General features: G+C 45.5%; 2 protein-coding genes across 6 annotated transcripts in view; one reads left to right on the top strand and one right to left on the bottom strand.

The window, feature by feature from the left end:
• USP35 (ubiquitin specific peptidase 35) overlaps positions 1-7,813 on the bottom strand; it is a 70,775-nt gene extending 62,962 nt beyond the window's left edge. For 4 of the 5 annotated variants that reach the window (XM_056561260.1, XM_056561259.1, XM_056561258.1 and 1 more), the window contains exon 1: positions 7,677-7,813. The gene's annotated coding sequence lies outside the window, so the exon portion shown is untranslated. Of the gene's footprint in view, positions 1-5,376; positions 5,501-7,676 lie in introns of those variants that run through there. The other variant, XM_056561256.1, reaches the window with a different exon arrangement.
• Positions 7,629-20,110, top strand: NDUFC2 (NADH:ubiquinone oxidoreductase subunit C2). The gene is made up of 3 exons (XM_056561261.1): positions 7,629-7,865; positions 18,388-18,531; positions 19,950-20,110. The coding sequence occupies exons 1-3, from the start codon at positions 7,727-7,729 to the stop codon at positions 19,997-19,999; spliced, it is 333 nt and encodes a 110-aa protein (XP_056417236.1). The 5' UTR covers positions 7,629-7,726; the 3' UTR covers positions 20,000-20,110.
• Positions 20,111-21,227: the final 1,117 nt, after the last annotated feature.

Raw genomic sequence — 21,227 nt, 5'->3', positions numbered from 1 at the left:
CGTGTCTCAGGAACTGCACAGAGTAGAAGAGGTTTGCTATGGGGATTTGCTTCTAAACTGGGCGGTTCCCGAGACACGTGTCATCAGAGAGCACTTAGACAGAAAAGAACAACTCAACTTCAGAAGCTCATAAGTACTGAAAGTAATTTACAAATTCTGGAGCCAGTTAATATATAAAAAAAAATGTTTCCTGGATAACCCCTTTAAAGGGGTGCTCCAGTGGAAAACATTTTTATTTATTTTTTTTAAATCAACTGGTGCCAGAAAGTTAAACAGATTTGTAAATTACTTCTATAAAAAAAATCTTAATCCTTCCAGTACTTATCAGCTGATGTTATGGTCCACAGGAAGTTGTTTTTTCTTTTTATATTTCCTTTTCTGTCTGACCACAGTGCTCTCTGCAGACACCTCTGTCTGTCCAGAGTAGGAGCAATCCCCATAGAAAGCCTCTCATGCTCTGGACAGTTCCTAAAATGGACAGAGGTGTCAGCAGAGAGCACTGTGGTCAGACAGAAAGGAAATTCAAAAAGAAAATAAACTTTGTGTGGATCACAACAGCAGCTGATAAGTACTGGAAGGATTAAAAAATTTTAATAGAAGTAATTTACAAATCAGTTTAACTTTCTGGGACAAGTTGACTTAAAAAAAATGTTTTCCAGTGGAGTACCCCTTTAAAGGGGTATTCCAGGATTTTTTTTGTGACTATGCTACAGGGGCTGTAAAGTCAGTGTAGTTCATAATATAGTGTCTGTACCTGTGTGTGACGGTTTTCTCATAATTCTTATGTGATTTTCTTCCAAATATTTATTTTTAACAGCACACAAAATGACTGTTGTCTCAGATTTTTCCCAGGCTGCAATGCGGCCGAGACCTGACATCACAAGTCAGCTGATGACAGGGAGCCTGTCTGCTTCAATGGGTGGAGAGATCGCTTGGTGGGAGAGAGATCAATCTGCAACTAATGCAACAGCTGTAGGGACCCTGATTGAAAACCACAGGTCTTTTGAATGGATGCAGCTTATTTATGTTCAATGGGTGGGGTGGCTGATGTGTGGGAGGGAGGAAAATGGAATTATGGGATTTGTAGTCAAAAGAAGAAAACTCAAACAGGAAATACCAGTTCACAAAAAGCCACAGTGTTATGGTAATCTCACAACATAGCCATTTATCCCCAAGACAAGCGCAGATCCTTCCTAATCATGTCCATTACTGTCTGCCAGGTACGTACTAAAATCACCTTATGGTGGAGAACCGCTTTAACAGGATTCTAGGAAAGCTGGGTGACAACTAATATGGCTGCCATAGCAATAGTTGAATGATTTAGCATTCCTCAAATCGCAAAAGCAGACTAGTTATACAATGCAAGGTCCCTGCCTGCACTCTTGCACTGCTGTATAGCTGGGTGGCTTTTTCAATCAGGGTTCTAGACAAGCTGAGTGACAGCTAATATATGGCAGCAGTGACTGGAGAGTTGTTATTCAGCTTTCTAAGAATCATGTATGGCAAAGGAACCTAGTTATGCAAGAAAAGATACCTGGTTTTCCATGAATGTAAAACTTTTTTAAGATTTATCCTATAGTAATTTGAAGAAACTTGGTTGACAATTATTCTGGCTGCCAGAACAGCACTGGTGACTTAGCTTTCCCAGAACCCTGAATGGCAAAGTAGCCTAGTTTTACAGTGAAAAGTCCCTGCTTTTGCACAGCCGTACAACGGTCTGTGTGAAGCAGAATTATGCTTCAGATTTTCTGGAAAGCTGGGTGATAACTAGTATGGATGACATGACATGAGTTGTAATTCGACTTTGCCGGAATCCTGAATGACAAAGGAGCTTAGTTATGTAATAAAAGATCACTGTTTTCCATGTCTGTAAAACTGTGCAGATTTATCCCTTAGAATTCTAAGAAAGTTGGTTGAAATTATTTTCACTGCCTTGACACTGGTTGTGACTCAGCTTTCCCAGAATACTGAATAGCAAAGCAGGCTAGTTTTACAGTGTTAATTCCCTGCTTTTGTACATGTGTATAACTGGTCAGACTTACCCTGTAGAATTCTAGCAAAAGCTGGGTGACACCTAATATAGCTGCCAAGACAGGGGATTGGGATTCAGCTTTTACAGAACCCTGAAAAGAGAACCTTATAGATCTCTCCTTCTGCACAGCATTATCATTGTGCGGCTTTATTGTTCGGTATTCGAAAAAAAACTGGGTGACATACCAATAGAGATACTGTTCCGCAGGGCTCATGATTCAGCTTTCCCAGAATCACGAATGACGACCATGCCAAGTTATGTAATGAAAGCTCTCCGCTTCTTTATAGCTGTATACTAGAGTGGACTTATCCTTTCAGCATTCAGGGAAAGCTGGGTGATACAGCCATATGGATACTGCTACATGTCACACAGGGGTTGTCATTCTGCTTTTTCAGCATCCTGAGTGGCAAAGCAGCCTAGACATATCCACTGCTTCTGTACTGTATGATAACGCAGAGCCTAGAAAAGCTGGGTGACACCTATGGGACCCCTAAGTCTTGTGTGATCTCACATCTCCCTTCACCTGTCAGTTATGTTAAGGTTATGGCTGATCGGTATAGACCAGTGGTCTCCACACTGTGGACCTCCAGATGTTGCAAAACTACAACTCCCAGCATGCCCGGACAGCCAACGGCTGTCCGGGCATGCTGGGAGTTGTAGTTTTGCAACATTTGTAGGTTTACAGTTTGAAGACCTCTGGTGTAGAGTACACAGAATGTACAGTAATTCATCATGAGTAAGAGATGCTCTCTACTAATAGATCAATAGTCTACACTGAAGATATCAATAAACTCCACCGCCAAACACTACTAGAGATCATATCAGAGGACGTCTGTGAAGGTTATAATATACCAGGAATGGAGAAGAACATCCATTATTCCTACTCCCGGAAACCATGGTTATGACCTCAGGAGCCCACAGTGTACTCCAGCTACAGAGGACGGCAGGAAGGATGAGGACAGGGAACTAAAGGACATACAGTACTATAGTAGTTATATTCTTGTATATAGGGGCAGTATTATAGTAGTTATATTCTTGTATATAGAAGCAGTATTATAGTAGTTATATTCTTGTATATAGGAGCAGTATTATAGTAGTTATATTCTTGTATATAGGAGACGTATTATAGTAGTTATATTCTTGTATATAGGAGGCAGTATTATAGTAGTTATATTCTTGCATATAGGAGCAGTATTATAGTAGTTATATTCTTGTATATAGGAGCAGTATTATAGTAGTTATATTCTTGTATATAGGAGGCAGTATTATAGTAGTTATATTCTTGTATATAGGTGTAGTATTACAGTAGTTATATTCTTGTATATAGGAACAGTATTCTAGTAGTTATATTCTTGTATATAGGAGACGTATTATAGTAGTTATATTCCTGTATATAGGAGGCAGTATTATAGTAGTTATATTCTTGTATATAGGAGACGTATTATAGTAGTTATATTCCTGTATATAGGAGGCAGTATTATAGTAGTTATATTCTTGTATATAGGAGACGTATTATAGTAGTTATATTCCTGTATATAGGAGGCAGTATTATAGTAGTCATATTCTTGTATATAGGAGACGTATTATAGTAGTTATATTCCTGTATATAGGAGACGTATTATAGTAGTTATATTCCTGTATATAGGAGCAGTATTATAGCAGTTATATTCTTGTATATAGGAGACGTATTATAGTAGTTATATTCTTGTATATAGGGGCAGTATTATAGTAGTTATATTCTTGTATATAGGAGCAGTATTATAGTAGTTATATTCTTGTATATAGGAGCAGTATTATAGTAGTTATATTCTTGTATATAGGAGACAGCATTATAGTAGTTATATTCTTGTATATAGGAGCAGTATTATAGTAGTTATATTCTTGTATATAGGAGACAGTATTATAGTAGTTATATTCTTGTATATAGGAGCAGTATTATAGTAGGTATATTCTTGTATATAGGGGCAGTATTATAGTAGTTATATTCTTGTACATAGGAGCAGTATTATAGTAGTTATATTCTTGTATATAGGAGCAGTATTATAGTAGTTATATTCTTGTATATAGGAGCAGTATTATAGTAGTTATATTCTTGTATATAGGAGCAGTATTATAGTAGTTATATTCTTGTATATAGGAGGCAGTATTATAGTAGTTATATTCTTGTATGTAGGAGCTGTATTATAGTAGATATATTCTTGTATATAAGAGCAGTATTATATTAGTTATATTCTTGTATATAGGAGGCAGTATTATATTAGTTATATTCTTGTATATAGGAGGCAGTGTTATAGTAGTTATATTCTTGTATGTAGGAGCTGTATTATAGTAGATATATTCTTGTATATAAGAGCATGGGCATAGCTATAGAGGTAGCAGTTGCACCGAGGCCCTGGTCCTAAGGGGGCCCCAAAGCACATCTGCATTATAAGAGAGCAGTACAATAATTGGCATATGGGGCCCTATTGCAGATTTTGCATTGGGGACCCAAAACTACAAGCTATGCCTCTGCATAGGAGGCAGTATTACAGTATGTGGTGTCCCGGTACCGTATCCTATACGGTACCTATGTATGTGTGGGTCCCCATAGCCAGAGTCCCTAGGACATAGGGATCCCTGTCATTTAATTAACCCCTTGTCGCCTCTATTTCTACTAATAGACCAGTGGTCTATATAAGGTTAATGTAAATATAATGATATATCTGTAAATAAATGGTTAATTACCTGTGCCATAGCGTTGCAGGATCTGCGGGTCATGTGACTAGGTGAACTCTATGGTATTAAGCTTAAGGACCTTTGGAGGCCCTGTGACGTAAGCATTCCCATTACCCTCTGTAATGGTGAATGGCAGATGTTCGGACCAATCGGATTTGCCCCGCCCCCTGCCCATGTAAGGGAGCAGCGGCCATGTTTCGCTCTCTTACCTCGTGGGCTGTCATGAGAGAAGGATCTGCGCAGCAACTAACGCAGTGAGTTAGGCCCGAGCCTTGCGGCAACGGCTGAACAATTCTAACTCTAGAGTGTATCACTCCCCAGACACTCTGCAGCATCACCGGACCTAATATAACCCCTAAATCCGGACGGATCTGCAAATATCTACCCTAAATTCAGAGACTGTATGACTAGCTCAAGGTCCGCAACAACTGCCAGTCACTAGGCCGGAGCATTGACTCAGCATACCAGCCCTCAGCCTGGCATCACGAACTATAGGGTTAACATTAACCCCTCCTATACCGATACCATACCACCACTACCATACACCCCCCCCCCCCCCCCCCCTCAATGGCTACCACAAGTAGTTATATGTTTTTTGTAGAAATAGAATGTAGACAAATCGCACTCACCCTCTGCAGCTGCAAAGAAAAAACAGGCTTTTATTCCAAAGACATGTTCCTGGAGATAGCAGGCATAAGACGTGGAGGAATACTGGAGCAAGCGACTAGTTTCGCGCTTTCTCTGGCTTGTGGAACAAGGCTGGGGATTCATCCAGTACTATACCTGTCAGCAGCGCCACTTCGTTGTCTACCACTTTTGTTAACAGAAGTTATATGATTGTACATAGGAGTAGTATAGCAATTATCTTCTTATACATAAGGGTCAGTATTACTGTAACTGTATTCTTGTACATACGGGATTATAGCGCAGTTTTGGGATGGGGGGGGAGATCCTTATAGCTGATACCGAAAATAGCGCTAGACAATAGATCTGGGTGGAGGCATAAGCATCACTGCAATGGTCATGTGCCAAATTCATGATGAATTTAATTTAGACCAGTGGTTTTCAACCTGCGGACCTCCAGATGTTGCAAAACTACAACTCCCAGCATGCCCGGACAGCCAACGGCTGTCCGGGCATGCTGGGAGTTGTAGTTTTGCAACATCTGGAGGTCCGCAGGTTGAAGACCACTGCTTTAGACTAATGACTATAATCATCTCAGCGGATACGCCAAATTCATGATGAATTTAATTTAGACCATTGGTCTTCAACCTGCGGACCTCCAGATGTTGCAAAACTACAACTCCCAGCATGCCGTTGGCTGTCCGGGCTTGCTGGAAGTTGTAGTTTTGCAACAATTGGAGGTCCGCAGGTTGAAGACCACTGATTTAGACTAATGACTATAATCACCTCAGCGGATACGCCTTATTAATGTCTTGATTTTGGCCTTGTCGTGTTTGAGGGCGGGGCTTCCTACTGTCTGCGTTGCCCATAGCAACCTATCCCAGTGCAGCTTTTTCATTTATTTCATATAGCGCTCTAGAAAAAGGAAATGTGGTGTCCCGGTACCGTATTGCAAACCGTACCTAGTGTAGAGGTCCCCATAGTCAGAGTAACTACGTTCAGGTATGGTTCCTCAGGTGGGGACAGCCCCTAGTCTATCTTTAATTATAATAAATGTATATATTTAATAATTATATATTCTATAGCAATGTATAGTACTTGCCTTGTTCAGCGTCGCAGGACCTTCGGTCATGTGACCATGCTAGTAACCTCTATGGTATGTTGGAGGTCCTTTGGAGGTCCTTGGGTCACGTGTTACCCACAAATCTCTGTAAAGGTGATTGACATCCGTATGGACCAATTAGCGTTAGTCCAGCCCCTGCCCATATAAGGGAGCTGCGTCCAATTATCGCTTTCTTGGGTTGCTGCTCTCGTGGATGCCGGACTAACAGGACGGTGCTACACAACTTTCTAAGACACGCTAGGCCTCAAAACCTACGGCCTCAGCAGAACCAAAACCGCGAGTTCATATCTAAATCCCCGCTAATGCTAGCGTGACTACTGGACCGCAACTAAACCCCTAAATCCAGTGGAACAGCGCACAGTACTAAAAGACTCTAAATGCTAAAGTCCCAACCTTTGTCAATCTCCAAGGAAAGCCATTGTTATGCTTAGAGACTGTTGTATTATTGAAGCTTGCAGAAAATCTTCAGTAAAAGTTAATACTGTTTCAGAAAACTCTCCGGTTGTGGACAATCTATTATTATCTACCGCCCTATCGCTCTTGGGAAGGGTGGCGGTAGGACAATCGTTACTGAGGAGCCCCCACCCTGGCGTCACGAAAAGCAAGGGTTAACAAGCACCCTTTAATTACTGCACAGCTACACCCCCCATACCCTACATCCCCCAGGCTATCACAGAAAGCTGGGCGATGATAGGTTGCTAGGGGCAACAATGACGTTTTTTTTTCCGTTTAGACAGTTTTAGTCACTCAATGGGGAAAATGTATCAAACCTTGTGCAGCGTATCAGTGGTGCAGTTGCCCATAGCAACCAAACAGATTCCAGGATTCATTCTTAAAAAAGGCCTCTGAACAAGAAAGCCAGAATCGGATTGGTTACTATGGGCAACTGCCCGCACTGATACTCTCCCCCATTGATCGCATTAAATACGGTCATCGTTGCTCGTAGCAACCAATCATCGCTCAGTTTTTATTTTCCAGGAAATCAAAATAATTGATGTGAAAGGTTGCTATGGGCAACACAGACAGTGAGAAGCCCCGCCCATAAACACAGCACTAATTATTTGTACAAGCATTGAGCAATCTCCTTCACTGACTTTGGCGGGCCACGTGACCTGCTGCAAGCGGAACCTCCCGCTAGGCGGCTTTGTTTCCCCTCCGGAAGGAATTAAACGTTCCCCTCACCTCTGTCCGTTGCAGATTGTTGTCCCCCGGTGTCCTTGGACAGCTGAGCCATGGGGCTAATTCCGGACGAGGCTCGGGTGTTGCCGCCGCCCTCTCTGGTGAACAGGGGCTCTGTGTACTTCGGCTTCCTGGGCTACCTGTCCTCCATCCTGCACAACGCCATCAACCACTACCCGGTGCTGCGGGCGGGTGAGACATTACCACAGCGTGTTACCTATACTGCACAGTAATTACAGTGTCCCCTATACTGCACAGTAATTACAGTGTCCCCTATACTGCACAGTAATTACAGTGTCCCCTATACTGCACAGTAACCACAGTGTCCCCTATACTGCACAGTAACTACAGCGTGTCCCCTATACTGCACAGTAACTACAGCGTGTCCCCTATACTGCACAGTAACTACAGTGTGTCCCCTATACTGCACAGTAACTACAGTGTGTCCCCTATACTGCACAGTAACTACAGTGTGTCCCCTATACTGCACAGTAACCACAGTGTGTCCCCTATACTGCACAGTAACCACAGTGTGTCCCCTATACTGCACAGTAACTACAGCGTGTCCCCTATACTACACAGTAACTACAGTGTGTCCCCTATACTGCACAGTAACCACAGTGTCCCCTATACTGCACGGTAATTACAGTGTCCCCTATACTGCACAGTAACTACAGTGTGTCCCCTATACTGCACAGTAACTACAGTGTGTCCCCTATACTGCACAGTAACCACAGCGTGTCCCCTATACTACACAGTAACTACAGTGTGTCCCCTATACTGCACAGTAACCACAGTGTCCCCTATACTGCACAGTAACTACAGCGTGTCCCCTATACTGCGCAGTAACTACAGCGTGTCCCCTATACTGCGCAGTAACTACAGTGTGTCCCCTATACTGCACAGTAACTACAGTGTGTCCCCTATACTGCACAGTAACTACAGCGTGTCACCTATACTGCACAGTAACTACAGTGTGTCCCCTATACTGCACAGTAACTACAGTGTGTCCCCTATACTGAACAGTAACCACAGTGTCCCCTATACTGCACAGTAACTACAGCGTGTCCCCTATACTGCACAGTAACTACAGCGTGTCCCCTATACTGCACAGTAACTACAGTGTGTCCCCTATACTGCACAGTAATTAGTGTCCCCTATACTGCACAGTAACTACTGTGTGTCCCCTATACTGCACAGTAACTACAGCGTGTTACCTATACTGCACAGTAACTACAGTGTGTCCCCTATACTGCACAGTAACTACAGCGTGTCCCCTATACTGCACAGTAACTACAGCGTGTCCCCTATACTGCACAGTAACTACAGCGTGTCCCCTATACTGCACAGTAACTACAGTGTGTCCCCTATACTGCACAGTAACTACAGCGTGTCCCCTATACTGCACAGTAACTACAGCGTGTCCCCTATACTGCACTGTAACTAGTGTCCCCTATACTGCACAGTAACTACAGTGTGTCCCCTATACTGCACAGTAACTACAGTGTGTCCCCTATACTGCACAGTAACTACAGTGTGTCCCCTATACTGCACAGTAACTACAGTGTGTCCCCTATACTGCACAGTAACTACAGTGTGTCCCCTATACTGCACAGTAACTACAGTGTGTCCCCTATACTGCACAGTAACTACAGTGTGTCCCCTATACTGCACTGTAACTAGTGTCCCCTATACTGCACAGTAACTACAGTGTGTCCCCTATACTGCACAGTAACTACAGTGTGTCCCCTATACTGCACAGTAACTACAGCGTGTCCCCTATACTGCACAGTAACTACAGTGTCCCCTATACTGCACAGTAACTACAGTGTCCCCTATACTGCACAGTAACCACAGTGTGTCCCCTATACTGCACAGTAACTACAGTGTCCCCTATACTGCACAGTAACTACAGTGTCCCCTATACTGCACAGTAACTACAGTGTCCCCTATACTGCGCAGTAACTACAGTGTCCCCTATACTGCACAGTAACTACAGTGTGTCCCCTATACTGCACAGTAACCACAGCGTGTCCCCTATACTGCACAGTAACTACAGTGTCCCCTATACTGCACAGTAACTACAGTGTCCCCTATACTGCACAGTAACTACAGTGTGTCCCCTATACTGCACAGTAACTACAGTGTGTCCCCTATACTGCACAGTAACTACAGTGTGTCCCCTATACTGCACAGTAACTACAGTGTGTCCCCTATACTGCGCAGTAACTACAGTGTCCCCTATACTGCACAGTAACTACAGTGTGTCCCCTATACTGCACAGTAACCACAGCGTGTCCCCTATACTGCACAGTAACTACAGTGTCCCCTATACTGCACAGTAACTACAGTGTCCCCTATACTGCACAGTAACTACAGTGTGTCCCCTATACTGCACAGTAACTACAGTGTGTCCCCTATACTGCACAGTAACTACAGTGTGTCCCCTATACTGCACAGTAACTACAGTGTCCCCTATACTGCACAGTAACCACAGTGTGTCCCCTATACTGCACAGTAACCACAGTGTGTCCCCTATACTGCACAGTAACCACAGTGTGTCCCCTATACTGCACAGTAACTACAGTGTGTCCCCTATACTGCACAGTAACTACAGCGTGTCCCCTATACTGCACAGTAACCACAGCGTGTCCCCTATACTGCACAGTAACCACAGCGTGTCCCCTATACTGCACAGTAACTACCGTGTGTCCCCTATACTGCACAGTAACTACAGTGTGTCCCCTATACTGCACAGTAACTACCGTGTGTCCCCTATACTGCACAGTAACTACAGTGTGTCCCCTATACTGCACAGTAACTACAGCGTGTCCCCTATACTGCACAGTAACTACAGTGTCCCCTATACTGCACAGTAACTACAGTGTCCCCTATACTGCACAGTAACTACAGTGTGTCCTCTATACTGCACAGTAACTACAGTGTGTCCCCTATACTGCACAGTAACTACAGTGTGTCCCCTATACTGCACAGTAACTACAGTGTGTCCCCTATACTGCACAGTAACTACAGTGTGTCCCCTATACTGCACAGTAACTACAGTGTGTCCCCTATACTGCACAGTAACTACAGTGTGTCCCCTATACTGCACAGTAACTACAGTGTGTCCCCTATACTGCACAGTAACTACAGTGTGTCCCCTATACTGCACAGTAACTACAGTGTGTCCCCTATACTGCACAGTAACTACAGTGTGTCCCCTATACTGCACAGTAACTACAGTGTGTCCCCTATACTGCACAGTAACTACAGTGTGTCCCCTATACTGCACAGTAACTACAGTGTGTCCCCTATACTGCACAGTAACTACAGTGTGTCCCCTATACTGCACAGTAACTACAGTGTGTCCCCTATACTGCACAGTAATTACAGTGTGTCCCCTATACTGCACAGTAACTACAGTGTGTCCCCTATACTGCACAGTAACTACAGTGTGTCCCCTATACTGCACAGTAACTACAGTGTGTCCCCTATACTGCACAGTAACTACAGTGTGTCCCCTATACTGCACAGTAACTACAGTGTGTCCCCTATACTGCACAGTAACTACAGTGTGTCCCCTATACTGCACAGTAACTACAGTGTGTCCCCTATACTGCACAGTAACTACAGTGTGTCCCCTATACTGCACAGTAACTACAGTGTGTCCCCTATACTGCACAGTAACTACAGTGTGTCCCCTATACTGCACAGTAACTACAGTGTGTCCCCTATACTGCACAGTAACCACAGCGTGTGCCCCCTATACTGCACAGTAACCACAGCGTGTGCCCCCTATACTGCACAGTAACCACAGCGTGTGCCCCCTATACTGCACAGTAACCACAGCGTGTGCCCCCTATACTGCACAGTAACGACAGCGTGCCCCCTATACTGCACAGTAACTACAGCGTGTCCCCTATACTGCACAGTAACCACAGCGTGTCCCCTATACTGCACAGTAACCACAGCGTGTCCCCTATACTGCACAGTAACTACAGCGTGTCCCCTATACTGCACAGTAACCACAGTGTGTCCCCTATACTGCACAGTAACTACAGTGTGTCCCCTATACTGCACAGTAACTACAGTGTCCCCTATACTGCACAGTAACTACAGTGTCCCCTATACTGCACAGTAACTACAGTGTCCCCTATACTGCACAGTAACTACAGTGTCCCCTATACTGCACAGTAACTACAGTGTCCCCTATACTGCACAGTAACTACAGTGTGTCCCCTATACTGCACAGTAACTACAGTGTCCCCTATACTGCACAGTAACTACAGTGTGTCCCCTATACTGCACAGTAACTACAGTGTGTCCCCTATACTGCACAGTAACTACAGTGTGTCCCCTATACTGCACAGTAACTACAGTGTGTCCCCTATACTGCGCAGTAACTACAGCGTGTCCCCTATACTGCGCAGTAACTACAGCGTGTCCCCTATACTGCGCAGTAACTACAGTGTGTCCCCTATACTGCACAGTAACCACAGCGTGTGCCCCCTATACTGCACAGTAACTACAGTGTGTCCCCTATACTGCGCAGTAACTACAGTGTGTCCCCTATACTGCACAGTAACCACAGCGTGTGCCCCCTATACTGCGCAGTAACTACAGTGTGTCCCCTATACTGCGCAGTAACTACAGTGTGTCCCCTATACTGCGCAGTAACTACAGTGTGTCCCCTATACTGCACAGTAACTACAGTGTGTCCCCTATACTGCACAGTAACTACAGTGTGTCCCCTATACTGCACAGTAACTACAGTGTGTCCCCTATACTGCACAGTAACTACAGTGTGTCCCCTATACTGCACAGTAACTACAGTGTGTCCCCTATACTGCACAGTAACTACAGTGTGTCCCCTATACTGCACAGTAACTACAGTGTGTCCCCTATACTGCACAGTAACCACAGCGTGTGCCCCCTATACTGCACAGTAACCACAGCGTGTGCCCCCTATACTGCACAGTAACCACAGCGTGTGCCCCCTATACTGCACAGTAACGACAGCGTGCCCCCTATACTGCACAGTAACTACAGCGTGTCCCCTATACTGCACAGTAACCACAGCGTGTCCCCTATACTGCACAGTAACTACAGCGTGTCCCCTATACTGCACAGTAACCACAGCGTGTCCCCTATACTGCACAGTAACCACAGTGTGTCCCCTATACTGCACAGTAACTACAGTGTGTCCCCTATACTGCACAGTAACTACAGTGTCCCCTATACTGCACAGTAACTACAGTGTCCCCTATACTGCACAGTAACTACAGTGTGTCCCCTATACTGCACAGTAACTACAGTGTCCCCTATACTGCACAGTAACTACAGTGTGTCCCCTATACTGCACAGTAACTACAGTGTCCCCTATACTGCACAGTAACTACAGTGTGTCCCCTATACTGCACAGTAACTACAGTGTGTCCCCTATACTGCACAGTAACTACAGCGTGTCCCCTATACTGCACAGTAACCACAGCGTGTCCCCTATACTGCACAGTAACCACAGCGTGTCCCCTATACTGCACAGTAACCACAGCGTGTCCCCTATACTGCACAGTAACCACAGCGTGTCCCCTATACTGCACAGTAACCACAGCGTGTCCCCTATACTGCACAGTAACCACAGCGTGTCCCCTATACTGCACAGTAACCACAGCGTGTCCCCTATACTGCACAGTAACCACAGCGTGTCCCCTATACTGCACAGTAACCACAGCGTGTCCCCTATACTGCACAGTAACCACAGTGTGTCCCCTATACTGCACAGTAACTACAGTGTGCACAGTAACTACAGTGTGTCCCCTATACTGCACAGTAACTACAGTGTGTCCCCTATACTGCACAGTAACCACAGTGTGTCCCCTATACTGCACAGTAACCACAGCGTGTCCCCTATACTGCACAGTAACTACAGCGTGTCCCCTATACTGCACAGTAACTACAGTGTGTCCCCTATACTGCACAGTAACTACAGTGTGTCCCCTATACTGCACAGTAACTACAGTGTGTCCCCTATACTGCACAGTAACTACAGTGTGTCCCCTATACTGCACAGTAACTACAGTGTGTCCCCTATACTGCACAGTAACTACAGCGTGTCCCCTATACTGCACAGTAACTACAGCGTGTCCCCTATACTGCACAGTAACTACAGCGTGTCCCCTATACTGCACAGTAACTACAGTGTGTCCCCTATACTGCACAGTAACTACAGTGTGTCCCCTATACTGCACAGTAACTACAGTGTGTCCCCTATACTGCACAGTAACCACAGTGTGTCCCCTATACTGCACAGTAACCACAGTGTGTCCCCTATACTGCACAGTAACCACAGTGTGTCCCCTATGCTGCACAGTAACTACAGTGTGTCCCCTATGCTGCACAGTAACTACAGTGTGTCCCCTATGCTGCACAGTAACTACAGTGTCCCCTATACTGCACAGTAACTACAGTGTGTCCCCTATACTGCACAGTAACTACAGTGTGTCCCCTATACTGCACAGTAACTACAGTGTGTCCCCTATACTGCACAGTAACTACAGTGTGTCCCCTATACTGCACAGTAACTACAGTGTGTCCCCTATACTGCACAGTAACTACAGTGTGTCCCCTATACTGCACAGTAACTACAGTGTGTCCCCTATACTGCACAGTAACTACAGTGTCCCCTATACTGCACAGTAACTACAGTGTGTCCCCTATACTGCACAGTAACTACAGTGTGTCCCCTATACTGCACAGTAACTACAGTGTGTCCCCTATACTACACAGTTCTGCCCCATTCACTGTACTATATACCATATATACAGCCCATATACCTGAGACAGACACCTCAATGTTATCATAGAGCCCCTATACTACACAATACTGCTCCAGTAAGTATACTAAATACCATGTATACACTCTGTTACCTGACAGACACCCCAGTGTTACTATAGCGCCCCCTATGTATAACCTGCCCCAGTCTCTATATTATACACCCTATATTACCTGACAGACACCCCAATGTTACCATAGCGCCCCCTATGTATAACCTGCCCCAGTCTCTATATTATACACCCTATATAACCTGACAGATACCCCAATGTTACCATAGCGCCCCCTATGTATAACCTGCCCCAGTGTTTATATTATACACCCTATATTACCTGACAGACACCCCAATGTTACCATAGCGCCCCCTATATATAACCTGCCCCAGTCTCTATATTATACACCCTATATTACCTGACAGACACCCCAATGTTACCATAGCGCCCCCTATATATAACCTGCCCCAGTCTCTATATTATACACCCTATATTACCTGACAGACACCCCAATGTTACCATAGCGCCCCCTATATATAACCTGCCCCAGTCTCTATATTATACACCCTATATAACCTGACAGACACCCCAATGTTACCATAGCGCCCCCTATGTATAGGCTGCCCCAGTCTCTATATTATACACCCTATATTACCTGACAGACACCCCAATGTTACCATAGCGCCCCCTATGTATAGCCTGCCCCAGTCTCTATATTATACACCCTATATTACCTGACAGACACCCCAGTGTTACTATAGAGCCCCCTATATATAACCTGCCCCAGTCTCTATATTATACACCCTATATTACCTGACAGACACCCCAATGTTACCATAGCGCCCCCTATATATAGCCTGCCCCAGTCTCTATATTATACACCCTATATTACCTGACAGACACCCCAATGTTACCATAGCGCCCCCTATATATAACCTGCCCCAGTCTCTATATTATACACCCTATATTACCTGACAGACACCCCAATGTTACCATAGTGCCCCCTATATATATAGCCTGCCCCAGTCTCTATATTATACACCCTATATTATCTGACAGACACCCCAATGTTACCATAGCGCCCCCTATGTATAGCCTGCCCCAGTCTCTATATTATACACCCTATATTACCTGACAGACACCCCAATGTTACCATAGCGCCCCCTATGTATAGGCTGCCCCAGTCTCTATATTATACACCCTATATTACCTGACAGACACCCCAATGTTACCATAGCGCCCCCTATATATAGCCTGCCCCAGTCTCTATATTATACACCCTATATAACCTGACAGACACCCCAATGTTACCATAGCGCCTCCTATATATAGCCTGCCCCAGTCTCTATATTATACACCCTATATTACCTGACAGACACCCCAATGTTACCATAGCGCCCCCTATGTATAGCCTGCCCCAGTCTCTATATTATACACCCTATATAACCTGACAGACACCCCAATGTTACCATAGTGCCCCCTATATATAGTCTGCCCCAGTCTCTATATTATACACCCTATATTACCTGACAGACACCCCAATGTTACCATAGCGCCCCCTATATATAGCCTGCCCCAGTCTCTATATTATGCACCCTATATTACCTGACAGACACCCCAGTGTTACCATAGTGCCCCCTATATATAACCTGCCCCAGTCTCTATATTATACACCCTATATAACCTGACAGACACCCCAATGTTACCATAGTGCCCCCTATATATAGCCTGCCCCAGTCTCTATATTATACACCCTATATTACCTGACAGACACCCCAATGTTACCATAGCGCCCCCTATATATAGCCTGCCCCAGTCTCTATATTATGCACCCTATATTACCTGACAGACACCCCAGTGTTACCATAGTGCCCCCTATATATAACCTGCCCCAGTCTCTATATTATACACCCTATATAACCTGACAGACACCCCAATGTTACCATAGTGCCCCCTATATATAGCCTGCCCCAGTCTCTATATTATGCACCCTATATTACCTGACAGACACCCCAGTGTTACCATAGCGCCCCCTATATATATAGCCTGCCCCAGTCTCTATATTATACACCCTATATAACCTGACAGACACCCCAATGTTACCATAGTGCCCCCTATATATAGCCTGCCCCAGTCTCTATATTATGCACCCTATATTACCTGACAGACACCCCAATGTTACCATAGCGCCCCCTATGTATAGTCTGCCCCAGTCTCTATATTATACACCCTATATAACCTGACAGACACCCCAATGTTACTATAGCGCCCCCTATGTATAGTCTGCCCCAGTCTCTATATTATACACCCTATATTACCTGACAGACACCCCAATGTTACCATAGTGCCCCCTATATATAGCCTGCCCCAGTCTCTATATTATGCACCCTATATTACCTGACAGACACCCCAATGTTACCATAGCGCCCCCTATGTATAGTCTGCCCCAGTCTCTATATTATACACCCTATATAACCTGACAGACACCCCAATGTTACTATAGCGCCCCCTATGTATAGTCTGCCCCAGTCTCTATATTATACACCCTATATTACCTGACAGACACCCCAGTGTTACTATAGAGCCCCCATATGTTTGAGTTTCCCCCAACTACTCTACTATATACCGGGGTAGGACACCTTCGGCACCACAGATGCTGTGGACTACATCTCCCATGATGCTCTTACAGTTAAAATGCTGCCAGAGAACCAAGAGAGTTGAACATCTGGAGTCTGAGACCTTCCATTGTTATCATAGGGCCCTGATTGGTTGCTATTGGCATCTGGGAAACTTTTCCTCTGCCCAGGTTCGGATAAATCTCTTAAATCAGGGAGGAAAAAAAAGTCTGTGCTCTGCCATATACACCCACCGGGGGAGATCTGTCAAAACCTGTGCAAACGAAAAGCTGCCCAGAGCAACCAATCAGATGGTCTTTCATTTTGCAGAGGCATTTTCGTGTTTTTTAATTGTCTTTTTAATAATAAAGTTGTCATTTTTTGCTACGTTAGTCTGCTACAGCTCTTTTTTTTCTATATTTTTTTTTGCAGTTTTTCGCTGTTCTAGCAGTCATTACATGGTCCACCTACATATGCCCTGGGAGTACTTTGGGGTGTCAGGCCTTATCTCCCCCTCCCTACAGATAGGGCTTACTGCTTGTGTTATTGGTATTTATTTGATTGAGTAAGAAAGAATAGGCTACATTATATACTAGCCTTAAAGGGGTACTCCGCTCCTAGCATCTTATCCCCTATCCAAAAGGATAAGGGGATAAGATCTCAGATCGCCGGGGTCCCGCTGCTGGGGACCCCCGGGATCTCCGCTGTGGCACCCCGCCATCATTACTGCACAGAACAAGCTCGCTCTGTGCGTAATGACTGGCGATACAGGGGCCGGAGCATCGTGACGTCACGACCCGCACCCTTAAAGGGGTACTCCCACCCTAGACATCTTATCCCCCTATCCAAAGTATAGGGGATAAGATGTCTGATCGCGGGGGTCCTGCCACTGGGGACCCCCGCAATGTTGCATGCAGCACCCACCTGTTTCTTTTCCGGAAGCGCTGGAGGGTCTGGGTCGCGACCACGGGAACGGAAGTCCATGACGTCACACCCCGTCCCCTCATTGCAAGTCTATGGGAGGGGGCGTGACGGAGTCCTGACGTCACAGACTTCCGTTCCCGTGGTCGCGACCCAGACCTTCCAGCTCTTCCGGACAAGAAACAGGTGGGTGCCGCATGCAACATTGCGGGGGTCCCCAGCGGCGGGACCCCCGCGATCTGACATCCTTTGGATAGGGGATAAGATGCTAGGGGCGGAGTACCCCTTTAACATGTGTCCCTTTAACATGGTGTCTCAGCTCTAACTTGCCTCTGCTTCTCCCGTGTATATCAGGTGTTCACCGCCAGCTCCTCTTCACCACCATCGGTGTATTTGTCGGGTATCATTTGACCAAATACGAGAATTACAAATACGCCAAGCGGGATCGTGAACTGTTTGACTACATCAGACGGCATCCAGAGATATTGCCACACAAAGGTATGCTCCCTTCTTATTGTACCTGGTTTGTCCTTTAAAGGGTTTTTTGTTTACCCTCAGTGATCATCTGCAGCCCGTAAATCAGTGTTTCCCAACTATTGTGCCTTCAGCTGTTGCACAACTACAACTCCCAGCATGCCCGGACAGCCAAAGGCTGTCCGTGCATGCTGGGAGCTGTAGTTGTGCAACAGCTTGGAGGCGCCCTGCTGTAGAGGAAGCATTACACACTGGGGGATAGTTATCAAAACCTGTGCAGACAAAAAGTTTCCCATAGCAACCAATCAAATTGCCTCTTTGATTTTGCACAGGCCTTGTTAAAAAATGAAAGAAGCGATCTGATTGGTTGCTATAGGCAACTGGGAAAATTTTCCTCTGCCCTGGTTTTGATAAATCTCTCCCATTGTCCTCTTAAATAGGGAGCTAGCTCTTCATATAGTGCAAGAATATGTGGGGTCCTCCAGAAAGAGAGACTTTCTACATAAGGGTCCTGGGCTTGGGATCTCCCTCTATTAACTCAGAATTCTGTAATCCAAACAGAGGGTAGGAGAGTATTCGTATGTTAGAGAGTGAGTGGTATTATTATAAATCCGACAGGGCAAGGCTGTACATAGCTAGTCCTGCTCTCAGCTGAGAAGTGATACAATTGTATCCAGTCTAGACAATGCTCTGTGAGCTAAACATCCTGGACTCCGGACTGATACATTGTACATAACTAGTCCTGCTCTCAGCTGAGAAGTGATACAATTGTATCCAGTCTAGACAATGCTCTGTGAGCTAAACATTCTGGACTCCAGACTGATACATTGTACATAGCTAGTCCTGCTCTCAGCTGAGAAGTGATACAATTGTATCCAAACTAGACAATGCTCTGTGAGCTAAACATCCTGGACTCCAGACTGATACATTGTACATAGCTAGTCCTGCTCTCAGCTGAGAAGATACAATTGTATCCAGTCTAGACAATGCTCTGTGAGCTAAACATCCTGGACTCCAGACTGATACATTGTACATAGCTAGTCCTGCTCTCAGCTGAGAAGTATATACAATTGTATCCAGTCTAGACAATGCTCTGTGAGCTAAACATCCTGGACTCCAGACTGATACATTGTACATAGCTAGTCCTGCTCTCAGCTGAGAAGTGGTACAATTGTATCCAATCTAGACAATGCTCTGTGAGCTAAACAGCCTGGACTCCAGACTGATACATTGTACATAGCTAGTCCTGCTCTCAGCTGAGAAGTGATACAATTGTATCCAGTCTAGACAATGCTCTGTGAGCTAAACACCCTTGGCTCCAGACTTGTACACTGTACCAAACTACCAGGGAGTTTTGTGCTGCTGACTGATATGTTGTTTGTTTTTTAACAAATTCCTGTTCATGATTTATTTTAATTTTTTTTTAAATTTTTTTTTTGTAGACCCAAGACCCATGGCAGAAGTCTACGAGAAATTCTATCCTGTTCGTTAAATAAAGATCTGCAATATTCCTACTCTTCACCGGATTGTTCACACTTGTTTCCAGAACCATGTCATATATGTTCTTTAAATCTGTAATAATAAAATAAGACATTAAACTGTTCAGGATATGAATTTTACATATTTATTAACACCCTGTAAATACAATGTATACCGTATTTTTCGCCCTATAGGACGCACCGGTGTATAAGACGCACCCAATTTATAGGTGCAAAATCTAAAAAAATAAAGATTTTGAACCCAATAGTGGTCTTCAACCTGCGGACCTCCAGATGTTTGAAAACTACAACTCCCAGCATGCCCGGACAGCCGTTGGCTGTCTGGGCATGCTGGGAGTTGTAGTTTTGCAACATCTGGAGGTCCGCAGATTGAAGACCACTGCAGAGAAAGTAATACTCACGTGTCCCCGCCGCTCCGGACCCGTCACCGCTGCCCTGGATGTCGCTCCATCGCTGTCGCCGTGTCCCCGTCGCTCCGGAACGTCTCTGCTGCCGGCCGGGTATCCTCGCTCTCCGTCACCGCCATCACGTCGTTCCGCACGTACGCGACGACGTGATGACGAGGAAGGAGAGCGCCGGCCATACAGGGGATCCCGGCACGGAGAAGACACCGAGGAGGCAAGTATGGTTCCTCCCGGTCTCCTGTAAGCACTAACCCGGCTGTTCGGGACCGCCACGGTGAAATCGCGGCGGTCCTGAACAGCCCGACTGAAAAGCCGGGTTAGTGTCACTTTCCCTTCAGAGGCGGCGGTCAGCTTTGATTGCCGCGTCTGAAGGGTTAATACAGGGCATCACCGCGATCGGTGATGTCCTGTATTAGCCGCCGGTCCCGGCCGTTGATGGCCGCAGGGACCGCCGCCATAGGGGTGTATTCGCCGTATAAGACGCACCAACTTTTTCCCCCCAGTTTTGGGGAAGAAAAAGTGCGTCTTATACGGCGAAAAATACGGTAATTCTGCTGTAACTTTCCTGTATAGAATGTTAAAGGGGTACTCTGCCCCTGGATATCTTATCCCCTATCCAAAGGATAAGGGATAAGATGTCTGATCGTGGGGGTCCCGCCGCTGGGGGCCCCCGCCGCTCTCCCTGCTGTACCCGGCGTTTGTTTAGAACGTTGAGTGCAGCGCCGGAGGCTCGTCATGTCACGGCCACGCCCCCTTATGCAAGTCTATGGGAGGGAGTGTGATGGCCTTCACGCCCCCTCCCATAGACTTGCATTGA

This window comes from Hyla sarda, chromosome 2, assembly GCF_029499605.1.
Source record: "Hyla sarda isolate aHylSar1 chromosome 2, aHylSar1.hap1, whole genome shotgun sequence".
NCBI lineage: Eukaryota > Metazoa > Chordata > Amphibia > Anura > Hylidae > Hyla > Hyla sarda.
The sequence above is the reverse complement of the archived record's forward strand: the minus strand, read 5'-3'. Positions and strand labels throughout refer to the sequence as shown.